General features: G+C 39.9%; 1 protein-coding gene and 1 non-coding gene across 2 annotated transcripts in view; both read left to right on the top strand.

Moving 5' to 3' along the window:
- LOC126481711 (uncharacterized) overlaps window positions 1-26,123 on the top strand; it is a 100,151-nt gene that overhangs the window by 33,243 nt on the left and 40,785 nt on the right. Inside the window, exon 4 of the mRNA XM_050105661.1 lies at window positions 8,133-8,285. Coding sequence (XP_049961618.1) covers window positions 8,133-8,285 — 153 coding nt within the window. The remainder of the gene's footprint in view (window positions 1-8,132; window positions 8,286-26,123) is intronic.
- Trnat-ugu (transfer RNA threonine (anticodon UGU)) lies at window positions 11,013-11,086 on the top strand. Its single transcript has one exon. It is a non-coding gene; the product is annotated as a tRNA-Thr (tRNA).

Here is a 26,123-nt window from a genome sequence, read left to right as displayed (position 1 = left end):
ATTCTTCATGTCAGTTCTTCCATAAAAGCAATGTAACAAAATTGACCACTTACTGATGGAGGAACTGATTAAAACCCATAGAAGAGTTGTTAACCTCTCCAACCAAAATCTGGACAATGGCTCTATGACAATGCTGAATAATGGCCTTAGTTCTTCTCCAGTACTGCAATGTCTGGGAATATTTAGTACTGTTAGAAGAATAGTGAAGTGCATTCAGCATCACTCACAAGATGAAGCTTTGTACATCATGCTAACCACCAGCTATATACTCGCGAAAGCTAAGCCACAGAAATCTAATATTAGCCAGGAAGAGCAATGTGGCTCATGCTAGTTACGTGAGAATGAGTACTTTGTTTCCCTGCCAGCTGACGAAGGAAATGTCATCATGGTTCTGAAGTCTGAAGACTATCACCTGAAGGTGCTACATTTATTGGAAGATGACATGTACCTGAAGAAGCTTAGTTGCAGTCTGACACAGACCTTCATGAGAAGGACAGGGAAATTATTAAAGGACTGGTTAACCAGATGAAATGGTGAAGAAATTAAAGCCTCTTGCCACCAGACCTACTAGGCTTTATGAATTGCTGAATATCTATAAGAAAAATTTCCCTCTTAAGCCCATTGTTACTGCAATCATTTCACACACCTACAAATTGGAGAAATGTCTGACCAAATTATTAGCACCAAAACTGGAATGCTGCCAACATCATGTTGTAAACTCACAGACATTTGTTGAGGCACTCCAGAAAATGAAAACAGGCTGAAACGATGTAATGGTTAGTCTGGATGTTGCATCACTTTTTACAAGAGTGCCAGTACAAGACTCACTAGATCTTTTGGCCTAACAGTTTTGATGAGGAACCATACTTCCTGTATCATGTCAAGTATTGTGAGATGACAGATGGCATAGTGATGGGATTACCACTGTCTCCAGCTATTACGAATTTCATCTTGGTGCACTATGAAGAGCAGGCTCTGAATTCTGCAAATATTAAGTCCATCTTGGTTTGTATGGCACATTAATGACATCTTCTTGATATGGCTTCATGGTGAAAATGAGCTGTAACAGTTTGATGACCATGTCACAGCTGTCCATCCCAACATTAAATTAAATATTGAAATGGAGAGGGCTGGCAAGCTTCCATTTTTGGATGTTTAATTGTGTGGAAGGTAGGATGTGAGCTTGGTTATTCAATGTACAGGAAAGGAATGCTCACTGATTGATACTTTAACACCAATAGTTTTCACATATACAAGAAAGCAGACCTGAACAAGTCAGTACACACAGAAAAGATAGAATGTGAATTGCATCATTTAAAAAGCATGCGTCAGAGAGAATGGTTACAGCAAGGAAGACACTGAAAACGTTCAGGTGCCACTGATGGATGCCATCTTGCAAATTGGCAGAAGAGGCCAAACTGGCTGCTTTCCTACAATACTATGGGGCAATGAGTAGAAAGTTAGAACGCGTGCTTTGGAGACATGGAGTGAGGCCAGTGTTCAGGTCCACTCCCAAGATATGAGAATGCTGCACCCTGTTAAAGATGACATACCTTTGTGTGTCCAGTGTGTATAGTACCCTTGCAAATGTGACTGCATCTATATGGGTCAGCCAATTCACAGCTGTGGAGTGTTATACTTAGCACAAGCAACATATTGAAAAAAGGGAGCTTGACAATTCAGCCCTAGATGAACACTGAGAAAGGGCACAAAATATGATTCTAAAAGGTGCGACTCCTCACTCAGGCATCAGTGTATTGGGATTCTGTTACAAAGGAGATGGCTGAGTTTAGAATAAATTGCAACAACCTTGACAGGGACCAGTGGTACACACTTAGTAGGGCATAGGGGTGGGCTTCGGATATCAAAAGAAAGCAAAGGTAATGCTTGCTGTTTGTAGGGAGGCAGGAGTGGCAGTTTCAGATGTGACACCAGCTTCTCATGCCACATGATGTCACCAGTTCCATGGAAGTCTGGAGCTGCTGTGAACTGTGCAACTTGCCCTCTGCACGTGCATAATTTTGGCCCTCTGTGATTGGTGCCAGATGCTGCAAACCTGCCTATACTAGCAGAAAAACTGACAGCTCTGGTAGTTAATGGTTTTTTACTCCTGATGATGATAATGGCCGAAATATCCATTGAAAGCTCGAGTGTTTTGTTCAAAATAATGCAGACTGTGAACTGATAAAATTTTAAATTTTATTCATACACTGTCCAGTCACACTAACATGATCGCCTGTTAAAAGCCTAAATAACCAGATTTTGCAGCCTGGACCACTGCAAGATGTGAAGGAAAAGAGTCCATGAGAGGTTCTGGAAGGTATTGTCACAGTATGTGAAGTCATACTGATCATGATCAGTCGTGCTGCATCTCTCAGTTGATGATCCATGGTACAAATTGCCCTATCGAAATGGTCCAACAGAATTCATGATTGGTTTTAAATCTGGGGAGTTTGGTGCCTTGAGGGGTATGGTAAACTCATCCTGGTCCTCTTTGAACCATGCACCTACACTGTGAGCTATATGACACATTACATTGTTGTACTTTTAGAAGTCCCTGTGCTGACGAAGAAGAAACTGCATGTTAGGTTGGACATGGACTGAAAGGTTGGACACCTACCTGTGTTGATCCATTGTGCCATCAAGAATAATGAAATCAGCCAGGGATTGACACAAAATATTCCCCAGCTTATAATGCCCACTCACCTGGGATGGACTTTTTCAGTGAATCTTGCAGGATGTCTACTTCCAGACATTTTATGCTGTTTACAGCAGTGATTGTCTGTCTGGTGGAGTATAAAACATGATTAATCTGTAAGGGCTAAGTGTCAGCACTCAATGGACAGTTTACAGACTCAGTTTACAGTTGTGGTATTAGCATGCAAATTCCAGCCTTCATCACAGATGAACAGCAGTCAGCATGGGTGCATAAACCACGTGTCTGCTGTGGTGGCCCCTTTTTCATCTGCATGTTCAGTTTCTCAACAGTTGCATGTCAGTTTGCCTGTACACATCCCCACACCCATTGTTCTCTCTTGTCATCTATGGACTGTGATGCACCACAGTTCCCTTGGTGCTGGTTTTGGATAGCACCATTTTGCCATGCACACAATAGTTTAATGATGATGGCATGTGAACAGTTTACAGTCAAAACCATTTCGGTAATGCTTCCACCCTTGTCCCAAAAGCCAAAATCATGCTCCTCTGGACATCAAGTAAACACATTGTTTCCACATTATGACAATTGCTGCACTGTTTTCCTCATTCTCCTATCATGTCTTATATACCCTCCATCACTAGTGCTGCCACCTGCTGCCTATAAGAGTTATTGGATTTTGTATTCAGACATAGGCAGTGGTCAGATTAATGTGGCTGCACAGTGTTTCACTGGCAATGGGCTGCATGCAATTTTCTATAATATTTGAGTTTCAAGGATTATATACACTGAAGAGCCAAAGAAACTGGTACACCTGCCTAATATCATGTAGGGCTCTCCATAAATCCATAACAATATGAGGAGGTCGAGATCTCTTCTGAATAACATGTTGCAAGGCATCCCAGATATGTTCAATAATGTTAATGTCTGGGGAGTTGTAGTGGTCAGCGGAAGTGTTTAAACTCAGCCACTCCTGGAGCCACTCTGTAGAAATTCTGGATGTGTGATGTATCGCATTGTCCTTCTGGAATTGCCCAAGTCCATTGGAATGCACAATGGAGATGAATGGATTCAATGATCAGACAGGATGCTTACATATGTGTCACCTGTTTCATTGAATGGTTTGCATGCTGACAATTGTTGATGGCCCAGCATTGAAATCTGCAGCAGTTTGCAGAAGGGTCGCTATTCTGTCACGTTGAATGATTCTCTTCAGTTGTTTTGTTGCTGCTCTTGCAGGATCTTTTTTCAGCCACAGTGATGTTGGAGATCTGAAGATTTGCCACATACCTGATATTCATGGTACACTTGTAAAATGGTTGTATGGGAAAATCCCCACTTCATCACTGCCTCGGAGATGCTGTGTCCCACTGTTTTAGCATCAATTATAACATCACGTTCAAACTCACTTAAATCTTGATAACCTGCCATTGTAGCAACAGTAACCAATCTAATAACTGCACCAGACACTTGTTGTGTTATGTAGGTTTTTCTGCCCACAGAGCGTATACTGCCTGTTTACAAATCTCTATATTTGAATACGCATGCCTATACCAATTTCTTTGGTGCTTCAGTGTAGTATTGATCTGTAATCTTGTATATTCTCTCATCAAAATGTATGTTGCTACCCAACAATGGAATTAAAGTTTCTGAAATATTTACAATTTATTCAATAAATCCAAGTATTAAATAATGGGGTGTTGAAAAGCTAACTGCTATCACTGCGTAGAATGTAATGTGACTTAAGTTCACATATAGTGGTTTGAAAATTACTATAAATTTGATTAAATCTGGAGAACTCCAATATTATTCCAAGTGCAGGTTTACACAGTAGCATAACATTGTAAGTCCTCACTACCCTCACTGAGGACTAAGTAATTCTAAGTCTAGACTGGCTATTTGCTTGAAAACATAAATCCACCCTACTCATGAGGAATAATGCTAAGTATCCAGAGACATGAAATATTCTATGTCAGTACTAACCTAAGAGAGTTCCAACTCACAGCAGAATAATTCAGAGTCCACATCAGGTCCACTAAGAGAGAGAGAGAGAGAGAGAGAGAGAGAGAGAGAGAGAGAGAGAGAGAGAGAGAGATAGACCCTGCCTCTTCTAGTCTATACAGATAACTGACCAAATGCCAGGATGACTATCCCCTTTTATAACCATGTTTTCTGTGGATTCTGGCTAACAGTTTATAGGAAATTTCACTAGTCTGAAATACAACTTCTGATTCTTCATGGTATCTTGAAACTAGAAGTACAAAAAGTTGTGCAATGGACTTCCAAATTACAATTACATATGATAATAAATATTTGGTTGAATAGTTCGGTCACAGTCTTAATGAGTCATTGCACAGTTCACATAAAGAGAACAAGATTTAGTTTTCATTAGCTGTGTGCTTTACAGTAAAAATAAAAGTGGCACATCAATCTTGTAGGAAATGAGCAGCTCTTTCCACTGGTGCTATTCAAATTTAGATGTCTCTAATAGGATTTGAAGAATTGTTGAAACTAAGAAAAATATAATTAATTAATGAAAACCAGCAATTTAACATAGAAAAATTTGTAATGTAAATGTTGTTTATGATATGTGCTTATGTTATCCAACACATGTTGCAGTGGTATTTGTGTTGCTCTGTTGTGGAATTAGATATGCTAATGATAATCAGTTGATTCAGATGCCTCTTTTCAGTTAATTCAGTAATATGTGAATAGCTCACTCAGTTCATCCCGATGAGCAGTTTCATATGGTAGGTAAATATTTGCTTTGGATTAGGCAGTATGAATGTTGTTAAAGGCAGTGTAAAAATTCATTCTAGATTCCTTCTTTGTGTAATAACTAACTAAGTGCACCATTTCCACAGTCAGTCTGTATATCAAAAGAATTGTCTTGCAAAGCTCTTGAATTCCATGTATCATGCTCTACTATAAGTTTAGTGGTTTATATTCCATGTATCCACATGCGCTGGCTAGTCCTTGTGCTGGTCCTTGGCTCAGGCTCCATACTGCCCCAGTCCACCTGTCAAATGTCAGTGTGGACCACAGATGAGTGGCCACACTTAAATAATCAGACAAACCACCTAGGATGTCTTTTCTGTCTGTCATGTCACAGTGTCCCTCTGTCATGCCCCTCCAATCGTGTTACAATCTCATTGCCGATGTCATACTTGCCAACATATCCTACAGTGTGGCTGAAGGCACTCTTACCATATGTGATCTGACCATCCACAACAGTAACACTTGACTTCTGCAGAAAAACTCTCCTTTTACACTGGACCTATGTCATCGTGTCTGTTTCTTCCAACACTGTTGCCATTCCCATGGATCTAGGTAGAAAACACTGGCAGTACTATTCTTGATATACTGGGTGGCAACCCCTACAGCAATAATTTGTCCAATGTTCATTGTTCTATCTCTTTCAGTAGGATCTTACTTGCATCATTGCTTTCCATATTGAGATCATGTTTTCTAAGCCTGTCCACAGAATTCTCGATGGACTCTCCCAGTTTTACAACACCTTGTTGTATCGCTTCTGGTAAGATCAGCAACTATTCTTCCTCCTATATCACTGTACAAAACCTGTCCCAAGAATTTCAAATGTCTGAGCACTCTTTGACTCCTCATGATACATCACATATATTTTGGCAACTCACACCAATTGTAGCTTGGCCATATACAATATTTGCTCTTCCAACCAATGTCCCAGCTTTGTGGCTGTCAATAAGTTGTTTATTAATGCTAATATATCCTTTTTTACCCATACAAGAAGAAACTAGTGTTTTGGTATGAGCATCTAAGACAGATACTCACATGGTAGATGAAGATCTACCAATGCTCAGTGCATCCAACTGCTTATGCAAGTCCATACTGTCTTCCTGCATTTGTGCCATCTGATTCAGCATGGTTTTATTGCCTCCATAATAATAACTCTCTCTACCTCCAGTTTACTGACTGCGAAGCCTGTATCCACAACAAAAGGAAAAATATGATGGAGAAAGGCATAATACAAATATCACTGTTATTCTTCTTATTAAAGGCAGTTATAATCATTGTGTTTGAATGCCAGCCATGAGCATTCTCTATATTCACCTGCATAACCTCCTGGCTTCCAACATTTGAAACAAATCACTGTAGATGAGTGGTCACATAGAGCACTGTGTCCCAAAACATGACATCACTGACTGAGTCCACTTTCACCACTCGAACCTTCCACTCAACACTTCAACCAAGTGATTAGACATTGTAAGTGAAGTCATGTTGAAATGATGCTGCTTATTGCTGCCTTATGAGGTTTCTCATTGTTACTAGGTTTCTTTTGATAAAAAATGTAATTATATTGACAATATGGACACAACTGTCAATCAGGATGGTTGACTCTGCCCCAGAATGGTTTGTATGGGAACTGTGGATTATGTTCTTCTAGTACCACAACAAGCAAAGAATAAGGCAGCTCATTCAGTATTAACACTGCTTATGCTACAAAACGTCTGTACAAAAGTTATTTTCAGAGTCTCAGTGTGTGTGTGTGTGTGTGTGTGTGGGGGGGGGGGTTATCCAAAAAGTGGTTTGCTACCTCAGCATAACTACCAACAGCAATTTCAGCACTGTGGCAGTGCACGTATTGCTAAGTAAAGGGTTCTGTCTCAGCAAAAGTGCTGTAGTCAGCAGATGACCATGCTAATACAAGGAAGGCATCCCCAGAAGTCAGAAAGCCTACATGCTGGTGACCTGGAACAGCATGTCAGGTACAGAGACACCCTGTGGTGAATCCAAGGTCCTCAGACTCTCCCAGAGTTCCAGACAAAGACACTCTAGTAGAGGTCTTCAGTTGGCTGCTAGAGACCTGATTCTATTGGACTGTCTTGGTACCGGCTGCAGTCTGAAGTCCCAGCACCAACTGTAATGTAGATGCAAGTAGTGCTAAAGGCTGAGTGATGAGCATTTGTATTTTCTGTTGCCAGATATATAATGACAGAAGCCCACCTCCAATGTTGTAGGTAACTACAGAAGCACAGCTCTGTGTCACATCATGAGGACAAAAATGCCCACTGGTGCGGCAGACTGCGGTATTGCAGCATGCTGTACTAGCAATATTCTAGCATGTGGCAGCAAGATTTCAAAGGTGGCTCATTTCATGGGTTGTGAAGTCTGGTCTTCACTTGTTGCAACAAAAAGTTCCTTGGCCTGCTGTAATAATGTGCAACTTACTTTTTGCTGTCCCATCTTATTCTAGAACCTGATAGCTCCACTGGTTTGCAAAATGTGGTGAATATCAGAATGCATAAATAGGTTTACACCCATGATAAATGTCAATTAAATCTATCTTAATATTGATAGGTAATGGATATTTTGTTTATTATTATAATTTCAAGGGAGATATATAATTTAAATATGTATGGAGATGTTCTGTTAATTTTTACCTGTGAATTCTAATTGTAACCTACATACATATGTGTTTCTTCTTTTCTTTATATAGGACACACCCAGCAAAAATTATGGTTTACACTGTTGGCAAAAACATGGCCACCAATTGGCAACCCATGCTTGGCCAAAGTGGGATCTGTGTGTCTGCCTATTACATATGATTGTCCAGCTGTAACTACTATACCAAAAACAGTCTTCACTATGGGTAGGTATTCAGTTACTGCAGTCACTTTCTACATGATTTAAGCTCTTGTAATGCCAATCCTAAAAGATTTGCAAATACACTACACTACTTGACAAAGAAAGTGAATCACCCAGTAGACACGGTCAGATTTCTATGTAACTTTCTAAATGATCACACCATTGAGAAACATGTAAATGATTAGAATTGCTATTATTTGTTGCAGATAGAGTTGCCACCAAAGTGCATTAGTGTCCTTCCTGTTTATTTATTTTGGAACTGTTGTGAACAGTGTTAGATGCAGAGTGAACACTTTTAACAATACAGAGATTCTGTGTACCGGTCTGAGATGTTGGTATAAGTAACTGACAAATTCTGAAATAGGCCTTATTGAGAGACCCCATTTGGTCATATGGTCAAATTATCCAATATCCAGAGTTTAGTGGCACTCAGATGTAATGGTTGCCTGATGTTGGACTGCATGGGAATGTGAGGACAGGCATACTTGTTCTCAAAGTTCTTGTCAATTGCATCTGACCATAAGGGAAGATGACTGTATTGTGCATCAAGCACATGATAATGCCTTCGTACTTGTGTGTGCCACCTGAGGACAGGTAACAGACTCCCTACAATGCTCTGTGTTATTCCACATCATTGGCTTGAGATCAGCAGCAGCCAAACTAGGATAATCTGTCCCATGTGGAGGATGCTGGTAACACTTCAACAGAAATGGCTGTGTTTGTGGTAGGGTTGAAACCAAGAAGCATGAACTGCAGATGAATAGTGCTTCATTGTGTTTAGCAGTGAATCGAGGATCTGCATCACCACAGTTTACCTTTGTTGACAAGTATGGCAGTGACCTGGGCAGAGGTCATGTACTTCCAAAGTTTTGGAGAAGCACAGCAATGTTGCTCTAGATGTCATGAGGATAGCCTTTGGGGATGACTTCAGGTCAAGGTTGGTGGTCATGGAAGGAACTCTCATGGCACAATTGTACTTCACACACATCCTGCATCTTCATGTGTTACCTATTACGTGTCAGTATATGGTGCCATTTTTCAATAGGACAATGCCTGTCCACACATGGAACATGTGTCTGCAAGCTATCTTCATGATGTTGAGGCATTCCCATGGCCAGCTGGATCCCCTGATCTGTCCCTGATAGTAGATGAGTGTGACCAGGTTGGTTGTTAACTCCAACCCATTTCCAGCCTCCAGGACATCACAGACCAGTTACAACAGTTCAGTACAAAAAATGTTCTCAAAGGCTAAAATGAGACTAAATAGCATCTGACCATGGTTCAATTTAGGTTAACACACTTATAATATCACAAATGCAATGAAATTCACATTTAATATGCATTCCACTTTGTCAGTGTTTCAGGTTCATTAACAGAAACCTTCTCTCAGTTTGACTTATTCTTTTATTAAATATTATAGTGGACTACTACAAACTGAACACTCCTTTATCCACAAATAAGCACACTTCACAGAAAATCCTTGCATTATAATAAATGTTGAACTACAACCTCACTTAAGTTCATTTAGCCCTCAAAGCTTGAAAACAATATACACTAGCAATATTTTTATCTAGGTTGGTAAGAAAGTTCAAATTAAAGCAAATATTCAAAAGGTTTCAAATTTTTCTGTCTCTTTCATCACTTGTGAAGCAATTTATTTTAACCAATCACATTTAAATTCATTAGTACTAACCATATGGCACTTTCCTGTTGAAATATATCATAGAAAATTAAAAAATTTTCATGTGATAAATATTATGTACTCCTTATATTACTTGTGAAGCGAGTAGTTTTCACTACACATTAAACAATGACACTTATAAATTAGAAGCTATTCAAAGTAAATTGGAGCTTTTCATAAATTCAGCATAAAATAAAATAGATTAATATTAGTGTTTCACAAATAGGATACTCGGACTTAAATACTTTGAGGAAAGGACCCTGCTTGGTTGATTGAAGGGGAAATTTCATGGTTCAAATACCAGTTTTTGCAACACTAGCATTATTATTGCAAAATTAAACACAAAAACACAATGGTTCATACTCATATACAGTTACTAACCTCCTGAATTTGTTGGATCAGTGGCGCAATAGCCGTGGCGGCTACCTGGTCTCTCCCCTGGCGGATTATTGCTCTATTTCATTTCTTCTTGGCAATGTAAATATTAATTTTAGAGCCATTCCCAATGTGAGACCACCCTTTTTTAGCAGTAACCACATCTGAGGTCGTTCCATCATAGATGAAGATACCGAACGCCTCACTCGGCACCTGCAGTGTTGACTCCACAACTGCTGGCCACTGGCTGCCTATTGTGCTCTCTCACTTCCCACTCAGCCTGACTGCCACTCTCACCTTTTCTTTGCATGCCAAACCACTTCCATAGTGGAGGGGAATCAATATATCTTTTATATTATACAATACAAAATTCCTAAGTATGAACCAGTTTTTATATTACAGTAATTCTACAATACATATTTTGCTAAACTCCATATCCTTACAGTAATGCAAAGACATTAAGTAGTAAAGAGTAAACACTTTATACTTCACATAATAAATTACACTGTATAAACTACTCACAATCGATTATGGTGTTACAGATTGACTGCCACGAGTTATAAGTATAGTGGGCAGGGGCACTACAAATGTAGTGTGCGAACAGTAAGTCATAAAGTGTGGGTCTCATGGGGAGTGTGCCAGAGATAAGTCCCTGCAGCCGCACTATTGTCTGTGACCTCAGTGGCTCAGTCGGATAGAGTGTCTGCCATGTAAGCAGGAGGTCCTGGGTTTGAGTCCCAGTTGGGGCACAGATTTTTCAACTGTCCCCGCTGATATTTATCAGTGCCTGTAATCAGCTAAAGATCTAGATTTCATAATAATTTCGTTATTCTAGATGTGCAAGATCACCAATGATATCTGTACAGATACCAGCTTCATATTCATAACCACAACTTTGACTTTATGGTAAAGGTGAACTTCACTATCTCATGCTTGAAATGAGTTTTTACAATGCAAACGAAGACAGTGAGGTAAATAAAACAAATATATCACTGAAAAATATGGAATTATTAACTGTTATTTACATTATCATTGCACAGTTGTTTCATCTGGGAGGTGACAGTACACAAGTTGACAGTTTTGACAGTTTACAATCACCAGCTTTTTCAAACCCTCTCATTATGTTTTCCTAAATACTTCTTGACAGCAAAGGTCTATTTGTTCTAATTAATGCAAAAAAGCTCACCACCGATATTTTTGGGTTGGTGATATATGCTTGGACACACGTTTAATATAAAACACTTTATTTTCATACAGTAAGACAGAGAACCACAACTTAAGCAAAATGCCCTAGTACAGGCTACAAAGAATATGAACACACACCAGAGATATATCACAAGTTGCACTTGCCACATCAGCCTCCCCCGCCCTCCCATTTTTCAGGGAGCTAACTAGAATAAAACTCAATTCCCACTAAAAGAGAATGCAGTGGCATCACTAGCCAATGAAAAAACCACTTCACATGTTTACCAGAGTGCATTTGTGTTGCAGGGAGAATGAAAGAAGGGGAAGGAGATCTGGTAAAGGCTATTCAGGAACAACACAGTCTGATGTGTCCGTGGTGGGGGAACACCATCATCGGTGAATGCTGGTTTCAGTCTTCTGAAACAGTGTTACTCTTTCCATTTCTGCCAACAACAAATGTCCTATCATTTCTGATAGTAACAAAAAATGGACCATTGTACAGTGACCAGAGAGGTAGTTTGACAGTATCATCCCTTACCCAAAGAAAATGACTGGTTAACAGTTCTTTTGATTAGAAAAATTGTCAAATTCCATGCCATACCTGAGGGGTCAGTTTGGGCAATCACATTTGGGCTTGAAAGTTTTATGAAAGCTGTCTATAATATTCTACCCCAACACATAGAGCAGAATCAGATGAGAAAAACTATACAGGTACTTTTAATCCTTGTCCACAAACAAATTGAGCCCTGTGACAATTGAGGGCCTCCTTCACCATTGTCCTTAATCCCAAGAAAACAAAAGGTGAAGCAGCTATTCACAACCCAGCCTGACATGAAAAAGCAATATTCATTGTACAGTGCACACATTCCACCATGAATTACTGCATGGATAATAGCTTGGTAGTATGCACATACTTACATCTAGAGAGCCATAATAATGTAGAACAGCTGGCTGTCAAATTGTTTGCCTCTGTCAGATATTATGACTTTGGGATTACCAAATCTTGAAAACTAAGCAGATGTGACTTTCAGAGCAACTGAAATCACAGAAATGTCTTGAACTGGAACTGCTTCTGGCGACTGTGTAAATCTGTTGATCACAGTCATGACAAAGAAGAAACTATCAGCGGAAGAAGTGACCCCTCCGTCTACATGCATAAGTGCAAATCTATGGGATAGAGAGGGAAACTCATCCATGGTGGATGATGTATGGCAACTGATTTTGCACTTTTGGCATTGCAAACAATAATTGATCCAGCATTAACAATCCTGTTTGTTTCCCAGCTACACAACTTTACCTGAAACTAGTTTGGTGAATGCTTGATTCCAGAATGCACCAATTCATGGAGGTCATTAAGCATCATTGTCATTGACAGACTGGTATGAACAGCTGCATCTCACTATTTGCCATGTCACACCAGACAAAAATTGGAGATCCATGAAGTCGCACCTGATGTTGTCAAAACACAGTAGAAGCAGGGTCTGTGTGACACTTCAGAAGAGTAGAACTGATTCCTGTTCTGTGGCCACTGCCTCCCAGTTCAATTGTCACAATGGACAAGCAGCTATGTGACAAGCAGCCAGCAACATCATTTTATAAGCCAGCAATGTAGTTTAGATCACTGGAAAGTTGATCAATATATACTGTATTGGCGGGGTGAATTTAGCTCAGACGTTCTTTGAAAAATCAAAGTTAAAGTTTATGATCTGTAAAAATCTTAAACTCCTGCCCAGACACTGGTAAATATCTGGCAATTCTCTTTCAAAAGCACTCCATCTCGTCTTTAGTGGAGAGACATTCTTGGAAAAAAATGATAATGGATGCCACATTGCCATCACCCATTGCTGCTATACAAATCCTATTGCTGACTGACTCATGTCCACAAATAATGCCGCTAGAGGTCCAGGAAGAGGGTGTGATAAAAGTGTAACTGACTCCAAAACAGTCTTAATAGCCTCAAAACCTCTTTAGCATCAGTGTTCCAGGGGACCTCCAGCTTTCCAGTGTGTTTTTTCCATTCAACGAATCATTGATTGGACCATTATTCTTTGCCAGATGATGTAAATGTCAGCCGTAATAATTTATCGTGCCTACCTATCTACAAAGGTCATTTATCACAAAAAGCAGAGGCATTTTAAAAATATCTTAGACCTTTTTGAGGTTAGGAAATGTCCAACTTTGGGAAACTGCATACCCTAAAACATGCACCTTGCCTTCACTGAACATGCATTTGTCCTTGTCAACCACATGCCCATAGTAACCTAACCATTGTTTTACCTCTTGAAAATGGGAGACATGCACTTCCACATTCCTTGAGAACACCACAACAATGTCAACATAGTGAAATACACAGTCCACACAGTGCAGCACTCATCCATGAACTGCTGCCATATCTGGGCAGCATTTCAAAATCCAAAAGGCATCATGCTGTGCTAAAATAAGCTGAATGGAGCTGTAATAGAAGTCTTGTGCTTGTCCATCTCAGTCATGGGTTCTTGTGCAAGTGCTTTGGCACAGTCTAACACAATGAAAACAGTAGCACCATTCAGGTTACATGTAAAGTCTAAGACATTCAGAACAGGATATCTTTCAAGGGTTGTGTTTGCATTCAGCCCCCTATAATCCCCACATAAATGCCAGGATCCATTGTTTTTCTTAACCATTTCCAATGGTGCAACCTATGCACTGTGTGAGTGTGAAATTGTCCTATCCACTAACATAATCAAACATGGGTTTAGCACACTTCAACTTGTCTGGGGCAACCTTCTTGGCTAACTTGCAACAGACTGATTAGGTGTGATGCAAATGCAATGAGTCATAGAGTGTTCACATTGTCCCTTCACTGCATGGCCTTGGAAGAGGGAGGAGGAGGAAGAGAGAGGTCTGCTGGCTGAGGCGTAGCAGTTATCTACTGGCAATGCATCTCTCTCCATACATTTTGAAGCACCCACTCTGTAGCAACAATACATTGTCTGAGAACTCCATTGCATTTCTCCAAGGTGGTACAAAATCTCAATTTGCTCAAACTTTCGTTCCAAAACCTCACATTCCACAGCTAATGCAACTAGCTGTATCGAGTCAAGGGAAACAGATGCCAAACACTTCTTTATGACACATGCTAGTGCATTCCACAGAGTGACATTATTCCATTTCATGGAAGGCATAGAAATCACAGACACCTTTGTGTATACAGTGATGGAGATATTGCACATAACATGCTCTGACTCAGTCATGAGCTATGCTGCATATGTAATAGTTATCAATTAACTGTTAAGAAGTGGGTGCTAAGGAGAAATAAGACAAAAAATTGGCACCTAGTATAGGCCTCAAATGTCTGTCACCCAGAAAGACCTTGTTGGAGAAAAATCTTTTTGCATATCTGATGTCAGTGTCTTCCTCCCAAATGTCTGAATGTGGGCATTACTCACTGCCATTAATATCGGAAAACCATAAAAATGAGACATGTCATCAACATTCCTTATAATCATACTCATCTCAGATCCTGAATCAACCAAAATATTATCCTGATGTCTTGTCAGCGGTGAAAAGTTTTGCTGAACCACTCACCACTGAAAGCATAGCATGTTTGAAACAAGGTATGTATTGTATAACTTTTACATGGGCTTGCACACCTATATGCGTCAGTTGGTGGTGTTTGGGAAATTGCAAGGCATTATACAATGTCTTGCACTTTATGCAAAACATCTGTGATACCAGAACTATTCATTTTGGCAAGGAGAATGTTTGTATTGCTTTCTTACTGTCTTCCTGCAGCTATTGTCCATCTTAGCATTAAGACTAGTAATTTTATTGAAAATTCTTTTTGTAGGTGGTTCTGTCATGCTCAGAAGCATGCAGAACATGAGTCCAGGCCACTCTCACTGGGATGTGCAATGTAGAGTTGCCCCTCCATAACCTTGTCTAAAGCAGCATATAAATTATTGTTATAAGCACTAGTTGTTGCTACAGCTTCCACTTCTGTGCTAAATCATAAATGAAAGTTCAGGAAAACCAGATAGTACTGCATGCACATCTTGTGGCAATCATCACAGGCAAAAAAAGTGTCAGTGATTGCTCTGATAAAAGTTCCACTCCCACCAAAGCCTGAAGCAAATGCAGCTCTTGTTACAGAGAACTACTAGCCCAGAAACCACTGCCCATAATTACACTCAGGTTCAATTCCAGTAGTACCAAGAAATGATGTAAAACAGTATCTTCAGGAACAACAAAAGAATGTTGTGGTAAAATATCGTCCAACTTTTCAATGAATTTCAGCTCCTGCTGGGATATAACTACAGCATATCCATCAGTGTTGAGGACACAATGCTATAAAGTTGGAAAGAGGCCTACACCTGAGCCAACCACAATTAGGGCCTTGTTTTCCATAAAGTCAGAATATTTATGTTACACAATCTTGAGCCATTGCCACCATCAGAAATACAGTTGAGAACTGCAGCAGCAGTAAGTTGAGGAGTAGAGCTGGATAATGGGAAACTCTGCTGCTCTGTCTTTGCAGTGTGCAACAGATTAGCCACAGCACAAAAGCATAGAAGTACACCATTGAGAATATAAACAAACTCATTCACACTCTGGGGCCACCACTTTGGTGTCAGCAATGTATGCTTGGACATGCTTTTAATATCAAATACTTTATTTTCATATAGAAAGACAGAGAACCAAACTTAAGAAACACTCCAGAGAACATGAACACAGAAGAGATACATCAGACACATTGAATGTCCATTACTTGGCTGTTGTTAATTTATTGATGGTTTTGACATATTTAATGTTGCACTCACCAAAGTATTTTCTGTGAGTTTTCCATGTCTCTTGGTTAATATAAGAGTTGGACACATTGTTCATAATGGCCAACAGTAAGCATTTAAAGTCAGTAATCTATACATTGCCTCAGATAATTTACGAAGCATGTTACACATTTAGTCCGCAGCTCTTGGTCTTGAGGTAGCGTTCTCCCTTCCCATGCACGGGGTCCTGGGTCCGATTACCGGTGGGGTTAGGGATTTTCCCTGCCTCGAGATGACTGAGTGTTCTTGTGTCATCTTCATCATCATCATTCATCCCCATTATGGTTGGTGGAAGGCAATGGCAAACCACCTCCACTAGGACCTTGCCTAGTCAGTGGTGCGGGGCTCCAGCATCGTTCCCTACACTCCTCAGAGTATGGGACCTCGTCATCATCATCATTACAAGTAAGATTGTAGCACAAAGCTATGTACCTTTTTCTTTGCTTTTCACAATTAAGCAGACAACTGGGAAATTTATTTATTTATTCAGGTGTTTGATATATTTCAATTGATAATGATGTATGATTACATATAGGTATTAAAATTTTGATTCTAAAATGAAAATTACATAGAGTATTCTAAAGTTTATTGCATTTATAGTCCAGATTACAGCATTAGATATATTTTATGTTTTACAGTGTATTAAGTTCTTATTTACATTTTATTACTAAATCCCTTAAGTTTAAATTTATATGACAGTTACCTCTTAGGGGATAACAATATCACAGCCTTCAGTGCATAAGCTTGTTAATACAAACACTTCATTATATATTTCCACACCTCACAGCATCATGAAACCTAGAACAGATTAAAAACTCAATATGTGCACCATATCAACCCCCTCCCATTTTGGAGAGCTGTAGCTCCACCACATCTGCCAAATGTTACCTTTACGTTGGTCATTGTCGTGGAAGTTCACCATCTTCATCAATTGCAAACAAGCTGGTGCACTGCAAGCTCATTGAAACCTGCACATCACTACTCTGCCAGATCACCTCTGTAAAACATGTGACTGTAAGGGAGGAGGTGCCTGTAAGCGTAAATCCTAATGACCCCAGTTTTCATGTACAGATCCTCACCTTGGCTCACGTGGTGGGCTAGGTTGGTCGTTGTCAGTATAAGTGGGATTAAGATGATCTGTCTTCCAGTTCCATTGATAACAAATGTTTTGTCATTCCTGTCAATTACTTGAAATGGGCCAGCATACTGAGGAGTAAGTGTGATCATGTAAAGAGATATTTGTGATAGAAGAAGGGCCAGGTATTGTACTGCACAGGTTGGAGACTGTGTCTGCATTTGGAACATTTGCAAAAAATTGGTATACTCCCCAGCCAATAAACTGGGAGGAGGCTGAGAAGAACTTGTCCAGTATTTTTGAAGCTTCACCATACATCAGCTGGGTAAGGGACGATCCTATGTCTTTCATAACAACAGTTCTCAACCCAGACAGCACTATCCGAAATGTGCTCATCCGTGACTCTGCATAGCAGGATAAAGCAGCTTTGAGTGTGCGGTGCTAGCTCATAGTCCTGACATGTTTAAGACTGCACAAATGCAAATGTTCAAAATCAAACTGCCCATTTGTGTCTGGTGTTGTCACCTGAGGGATACAAAATTAGGAAATTGACACTGAAACAATAATACATATGACTGAAATAGCCAAAATGTCAGGGACAGGAACTGCTTCACAATATCTAGTAAATCTGTCTACCATTGAAACCATAAAAATGAAAGCTCTCAGACAGGAGTAGTGAACCATGACAGTATTAACATGAAGATAATCAAGGGGAAAGCTTCCACAAGGGAAGATATGTGTTGCGAGACTTTATACTTTTGACACAGAATGGAGCTCTGAGCCCACGAATGACAATATCTCTGCACTCCCTGCCACACAACTTTCTCTGATACAACATTGCAGATGCTCTCTGGGAGCAATAAACTGTGGAATACATCTGAAAACACCTTGACACCACATCGCTGGGATGGACAGATGGATCCTGTTATCTACTGTGCTGCACCAGAGCTATAGCACAGAGCCCTATAGTGGCATGCATTGCAGATGCAATCCAGTTGAATCAGGTTCTATGTGGCAGTGTGAAAGAAGGGACTCAACCTCCTGCTTGGTAGCCACTGCTGCCCAATCAACAGCAGAGATAACTGCACATTTGTGACATAAACAGTTGGCTGCTTTATTCAGCTGCCCTGCAGTGTGCTTTATATCAGTAGAAAACAGTGTGATAAAACTAGCTTGTCACACTTGCTGGGAAGATCTGAGCTCAGTCATGCATCTGAAAATAGAAGCCAGTGGTTTGTAATCCACAGAAATTTTAAACAGCTGGCCTCCAACCATGCCAAAAAATGCTTAACCACCACATAAATGAACAGTAGCTCCCAAACAAAAGGCACTGCAGTTTCTCTTTTGCTCTGAAAGGCTCTTCAAGAAATATGTCAAAGTGTGCTACATTGACAAAATCATTTACTGCAACACTGCCCCCACTGCTGTCTGACTTTTGTACACTATTAAGACAATGAATGCACTGGGGATCAGGAGGGCTTAACAGGATATTACTTGCAAAAGCCATTTTGAGAGCCCCATATGCTTGAGTGGCATCAAGATTCCACTGGACATTTTTACTCCCCGACATGTTCTTGCCCTTAAGGAAACCATTCATTGGCCCTTGTCTCAGTTAAATTGGGAAAATGCCTGTGATAGTGATTCAGCATCCCAAGAAAGCAGCAGAGGCATTTAAAAGTCACAGACAATGCTGTACACATGAAATTAAGCTACTTCCTCAGGAGTGATAGAAGTGCCAGACTCTGAGCAATATAACTGAGGAATTTAACCTCTTGTACAACATACATACTTTTGTCTCAGTTAATCTTCAGCCCATAACTGTCCAGTGTCTTGAGTAATGCTTGCAGCTGATTGATGTGTTCCTCTTTCAGGTGAGAAATACCAGTATCTCATCCATGAAATGCTACCACTTTTGAGCAGTGTTTTGAAAGCCACAACACATTGTGTTTTGTTGAAAAAGGCCAAATGACATAGTCAAAGCTATCTGATGTTACACCTGAGAGGCCACTGGAACCCACATGAAGGATTCATCATAATCGATAATGCTGAAGAAATGACCACCGTGAAAACTGCTATTGAAGTCTGGGCACAGGGTATCTATAGGGGATAGTATGAGCAAAGATATGCCTGTAGTCCTCACAAATTCATCATGATACATAACTTTCCTTCACCATCTGTAGTGGTGATGCCTGTGTGCTGTGTGTGGCAAGCAGTTTTATTCAAAGGAGAATCATTCTGTATTTTACATTTTAACTGTCTTTCTTATGACATATGGTACTGCCTGTTTGGTAGGACAGTGGCTGTGCCTGGGTTGACACAGTAGTGGATGTTTTGCTTAGCACCATGTGAACATCATCCCACGGATGTACCGCTGAATATGGACGCTATGTTGAGTGCCACTGATGGAGGAATGTGCACTGATACACCCTCTGCATACCAATAGGAGAACTGGGGATGGTCGAGTGGGATGTGCCACATGTGTTGACGAGACTATGTCGGTATTAAGAATGTTATCTTGCCTGCCAGCTCAGCTCATGATCAGATGTGTCCATTAGTTCCTGCTTTTGAAGGCACAATGCCTTTCATTGTAACTGCAACAGCCTCCTGTTGCTGTAGGGAGTTTGAATTTAGTGTACCTCTTAGGTGTAAAATTTTGGAGAAATAAAACCTCCACTGGACTGGAAACAGTCTTTTCTTTTGAAGGGATTCTACTAACACCACTGGACACCCAACCTCCCACTCATTTTCCCATCCTGACCAAGTGCAGCATGTACAAAGTAGTGTTAGCTGAAATGGGATGAGCTCACCATTAGGTCCTGGTCACACATTTCCTTTGTGGATTGTTACTACTTTAATTTGATGGGTACAAGCTGACAGAGCCCATTAGACTGATAGCTACCATGTACCCTGACCAATGATAGAAAATTTCAATGTCTTGTTTGTGCTTGGAAGTGCATATTGTGCGCTTACAGTGTGTCAACAAGTGTGGAACATACCGTCAATGATCTAGGCCATAGACAGCCCCTTTGCTGCATGGTCACACTCTTCTGGACTACGCCATGCTGTTGTATGCAGGTGCTGCTGTCACTGCCTTCATCATCTTGACCCCAGTGACACCCTGCCTCTGGTCCATTGACACCACCACCTTGGCCGCTGCCCCCTTTGACATGGGATGTTAATGTAAGAGTCACTGCTATGTGTCCTTACTTTTCTTCACTGCCTGTGCTGTGAGCATCCATGACAGGAACCTGTCACTGCTTAGTCTAGTATAGATTACTATTGAAATCCCTCTTTTGTAACATTGTTGGTCTACAGAAATCATGGGCCTATTATTGTAATCCTGCCTGATATGTCCTTGCGTACTTTGCCAGAGCAGCTGCTGCATCTTATGATGAAGTGGGTCAACTCTCACTCTTAGAAATGCAGCTTAATCAAATGGCACTTGACAAATTAGAGTTATAGAATCAGCTTGATGAAGTTTGTCCACAACGCTGGAGACAAAATTTTTGCCCCTCTGCAAAATGATAAAAGAAAAATTAGGAAACCTCAGTGGAACAACACACAATGGGGAAATGAGAAAGGGGCAGGCCCTGCCACCCACTCTTACCCCCAGCTGGAACTATGAATCCAGTCAAGAAGGGAAGGATTAGTGAGGTGATGAATTTAGTACTAGAGAGTAAGCTCAGAGGGAAGACTGTCCCTGAGTTAGTAGATATCAGATCTGAGATTAGTGTTTTATTTGTGTCCCAACAAGGCAGACACATGCTCATGCCACCACAGTATAATATAAGTGGCTTAGTTGAGAAGATGATAATACCAGCTAGAACTTGTTTTGTTGATGTGAAAACTGATGGGAAAAATATGGGTTTGACATGGGGATAGTGAGGAGAGACAAATGAGATTTTGATATCATTTTAGGGAATGATTCCTGCACCATTTTCAGTTGGTTATAGATTACAAGGTGCGAACTGTTCAGTTCGGTGAGACAACCTACTGTTTTGGCAGTAAGCGTGCATCTCAGTCATGAGGAACCTGTGATACGAGGCCTCTCCACAAGCTCTAATAGAACCAAGTATATGGGTGATAAAAACTACCACACCCTGTCAGGATTAGTGATGGTGTGTGAAAAATTCTCTGGACTGATGTGAAAACTTGAATACTACTGAGATTTGACTTTCTGGTTGATCTGCTCAGCCAGAACAATGTCATTGACTGGTTGCAAATCCATGTTAAGAGAAGCATAAGTAAACCAGAAGTTTTAAGAAAGAAATTTGGAGTACCAGTTTATATTGACAGTTTCAGTTGAGGAGATATTGAGATTCCTTGTGAAACGATATTGGCAGGTGGAGAAGAGTGTGTAGAAAAAGAAGTTCAATGTGAAGAACAGCTTAAGCAAAGTAAGAGGAAGAATTTGCCAATGAGAAAGGTTCATGCAGTTAGGCCTCTAAGTCATATCAGAATCTTTCGTACCCAGTTCTGAAGAAACATGTGTGGCTATTTGAGAAGTGGTAGTATTTGTCAGCAAATGATCTCCTACAGCACGAAATTACCACGGGAGACACTAGATGGATTGCTCAGAAAACTTATAGGTTACCATTTCACTTGCAATCTTGTTGAAGAAACTATTCAACTGCAGCTTGCTGCAGAGATAACTCAACCCTCTGCAAGCACATGACCATCACCTGTAGTTGCAGTCCAAAAATTATTAGATGGAGAGAAATCCTATCATCTTTGTGTTTCTATGAGAGCTGTAAACAAAGTCACTACCCCTGAAACTTACCCTCTTCCCTGTATTGACAAAACATTAAACTGATTAGGGAATTGCGCATATTTTACCACACTTGACATGCACTCTGGGTACCACCAAATTCCTATTGCACCATGAGATCAACGCAGAACTGGCTTTGTGGTTCCTACCAGATTATATGAGATTCTCCATATGCCTTTTGGTCTAAGGAACATGCCTGCCACTTTTCAGAGGTTCCCTGACTTACTACTATTGAGGGCTTTGAGGCCCGCTATGTGTCTCATGTATCTTGAAGACACAGTAATTTTTTCAAACACAATTGAGGAACACAAAGAGAGATTAAGGAGTGTGTTGTCTACTTTATGAAATGCATGCTGTAATCTACCCCTCCCTCACATCATTTGTTGATTGTCACTCACTTCATAATTAACTCTTTTAATAAGATTGAAGATGAGTGAGATTTACAATAAACATTTAACTTACCTTCTTTTCTTGTAGTTGGCTCCAGTTCCTCAGTCCGGGGGCTGATTTTTGAAGCTGAAATTTTCGACTTTATAGTTTCTAATGGTTCCAATTGACTTGATAACTCTTGAAAGAATTGCCTGAGAAGTAATTTCTGTATCTGTAGTTTTTATTCTTTCACATTTTTCTATGTCACACTGTCTTTGCAATTTCCACTTCAAAATAAAAAATTACATTGTTATTGCCAAACATAGAAACATGTCCGATCACATCAGAAGCATGAGTGACTTATCCATTCTTTGATACTAACAATATTCCAGAGAGTTTACCAGTTTTCTTGACAAATGAATTTTCACCAATTTATAACATTATTTTGTCAATGATTCGAGAAATAAACATAATAAATATTGCCAGATTGCACAATTATTAATAGAACTTTTAAGTGTGGCAGATATTTTGAAATTTTAAGTGTTTCTAAAACAAGAGTAAATTTAACTGTACACACAGTGTTTGTACATAAAAATTGTGAGAATGAAAATAATTTCTTTTTATGGATTATAGCCTGAAATATACCACATCATGTACAAATCATATGAAATCCTTTTAGAAAAACAGTTGAGATAATATTAACCCATTTAAAAGGCAGAAAGTAATTTTGGTATCAATAACATCTGCTGAAGAAAGGTAATGTTAGAGGAGGGTGTCCATTTACAATATGCCCCTCACAAAGTTTGGAAACAATGTGTTTACAATATTTTGTGACAGACTATAAGCTTTGCCACCAGAGTAGAAAATGATGCCAAAAGATAGAATACAGATGTATAGAAGTATTGATTCATAACACATTACAGAAAACATAAGAAAAATATCTACTATGCAAGTCACAATTTGTACATCAGGACATGTCATTCAGATTTTCAGATCTGTGGAACAATTTATACAAGTCAGAACTATGACATTGCAACACTAAACAATAGAAATAATTACAGAGACAAAGTAAATTACTAGAATTACAAATTATAAGTTTACATCCATAAAGTCACAACTTCAAAATCTTTGAAAGAGAAAAAAAAATTTAGAGCCTAAGTGTATGAGGAGTGAGCTGACTCAAAAAACTCACAACAATGGGTACAGACCAGAAGAATATACTCAATCATGAGTAGGAATACAACACAAAATCAATCGGCCACATAAACCAGAGTATTGAAGGATATATTTAGTAATGAAAGGACAACATAATGAAAAAATATTAGGGCCTAAGCTTACGATGTGGGGACTGAGCCATGAATCCAAACCACACCGGATACAAATCAGCAAAGAATGTTTCGACACAACAAAGTGAATAAATTTCATAACCATATCAGTCATGTGTAAAGAGTAATTATAAGAAGCATCTAGCCTCAATGAATAGTTGAACACTCTCCTTGAGTACACACACACAGTCGCAGTGACCAGGGGTACCCAAAACAGAGTTAAGCATGACTACGGTATGTTGATGATTTTCACTTATGGACCGTCTGACAGCAACTGAATAAAACACAATTTTAGTGCCATACGCGTTTCGCCTTTATTTTCTGCAAGGCATCATCAGTGGCAGGTTGCGTAGACAGTTTCTACATATTACGCTCCTGTTGCATTTTTGGTCTTGTTCGTCTTCCTATGAGCGCCAATTTGCTGTTTTTTCTGCATTCCACAGCACTATGCACTGAACGCTTTTATTAATGCAACAGAAACATTGCATTAATAAAAGCGTTCAGTGCATAGTGCTGTGGAATGCAGAAAAAACAGCAAATTGGCGCTCATAGGAAGACGAACAAGACCAAAAATGCAACAGGAGCGTAATATGTAGAAACTGTCTACGCAACCTGCCACTGATGATGCCTTGCAGAAAATAAAGGCGAAACGCGTATGGCACTAAAATTGTGTTTTATTCAGTTGCTGTCAGACGGTCCATAAGTGAAAATCGTCAACATACCGTAGTATTACGCGCAACTGAGGAGGACAGGACCAAAAAATTGAAGAGTTAAGCATGAGTTTGCCTACAACTCAAGTTCCAATTAGATACAACATTGCAATACTCAGGATAAATACAGGTAAACAGAAACATAAATAGCTTTGAATGAGGACATAATTGAGTAGCTTGAGGACTGAAATCAGTGTATGAAAGCAGACACGTATACATCTCGTTCTATTGTCTATACTAGTAAATGTCTTCCATACTATTTGTTAACTGTCCATACAAACCAACCTTCATATACAAAGGCCTAGAAGATTCATTTATAGCTGATGATTTAAAGTTATATTGTTATGTAGAAGAAGGTGTAATTAGGTGAATGACGAACACTAACTTCACTTAACGCAGGTTTATTCAGCACTTGCACACACAAGAGTGCAGAGCGAACTGCCTCCAGTCAGAACACATATGGTATATATACAGTTACAGCACATTCCAGTACAATGATTCTTGACATTTGTGGATATTTCTAGAATGTATTTGAATTGAATATAGAAATTAAAATTTTACAGTTTAAAATGAAAACTTTTCAGGTCAGGTGAGTTTTGAACTCACAACCCTGCATGCAACAGTCTAGTATCATTACCACTACACTGCAGTGACTGTGCTACTCAGCTTTTTCTGTGACATTGCTCCCTCCTTAAGAGAACAGCATCTCGGTATTACATCCTCCTAGTCCGGGAACAAGTCATCGGTCTTGCATACTCCGAATCCCGATGACTGATGTTCACCCTGGTGGTGATCTTCTTAGAGCTTCCCTTGCTCCTATGCTCTTCATCACCTTTCCACTTGTTGCCTGTCAGTGTAGCTTCAAATTTACCCTGGGTTGCAGGATCCTTATAGGGCTTCATTTGAAGGACGTGGACCATATCTCTGATCTTTCATTGTCTTGTGTCCGGGTTGTAATCTTCAACTTCATAAGTAACCTGAGACAGCTGTCTTACAATCTTATAAGGTCCAAAGTAGCGCCTGAGGAGCTTCTCAGAGAGACCAACCTTCCGAACAGGAGTGAAGATTCAGACGAGGTCAGCATGCTGGTAGAAAACAGGGCAGTGGCTCGTGCCATACCTTTGGCGATCATTTTCTTGAACCTGTAGCGTGCGGAGTTGAGCTAGATGCCAAGCTTCCTCAGCTCTGGTTAACACCTGGTCAATTTAGTCATCATCCACGTCATCAGGATGTAACAGAAAAACAGTGTCCATCATCGTAGTCGCCTCATGCCCATGCACCAGGAAAAATGGTGTAAATCCTGTGGTGTCTTGTTTGGCAGTGTTGTAGGCAAACGTCACAAAAGGTAGCACCTCATCCCAGTCACTGTGCTCAACAATGACAGACATTGATAGCATATTGGCCAAGGACTTATTAAGGCGTTCAGTAAGCCCGTTAGTTTACAGATAGTAGGCAGTCGTCATGTGATGACTAATGTTGCGCCAACAGTTTATCTCTGTCACAAGATTCGTTTGAAAAGCTTTCCCTTGATCTGTAGTTAACAAACATG

Source organism: Schistocerca serialis, chromosome 5 (assembly GCF_023864345.2).
Source record: "Schistocerca serialis cubense isolate TAMUIC-IGC-003099 chromosome 5, iqSchSeri2.2, whole genome shotgun sequence".
In the NCBI taxonomy this organism is placed as follows: Eukaryota; Metazoa; Arthropoda; class Insecta; order Orthoptera; family Acrididae; genus Schistocerca; species Schistocerca serialis.
Note: the sequence above shows the minus strand (reverse complement) of the source record. Positions and strands in the feature narration are given on the sequence as shown.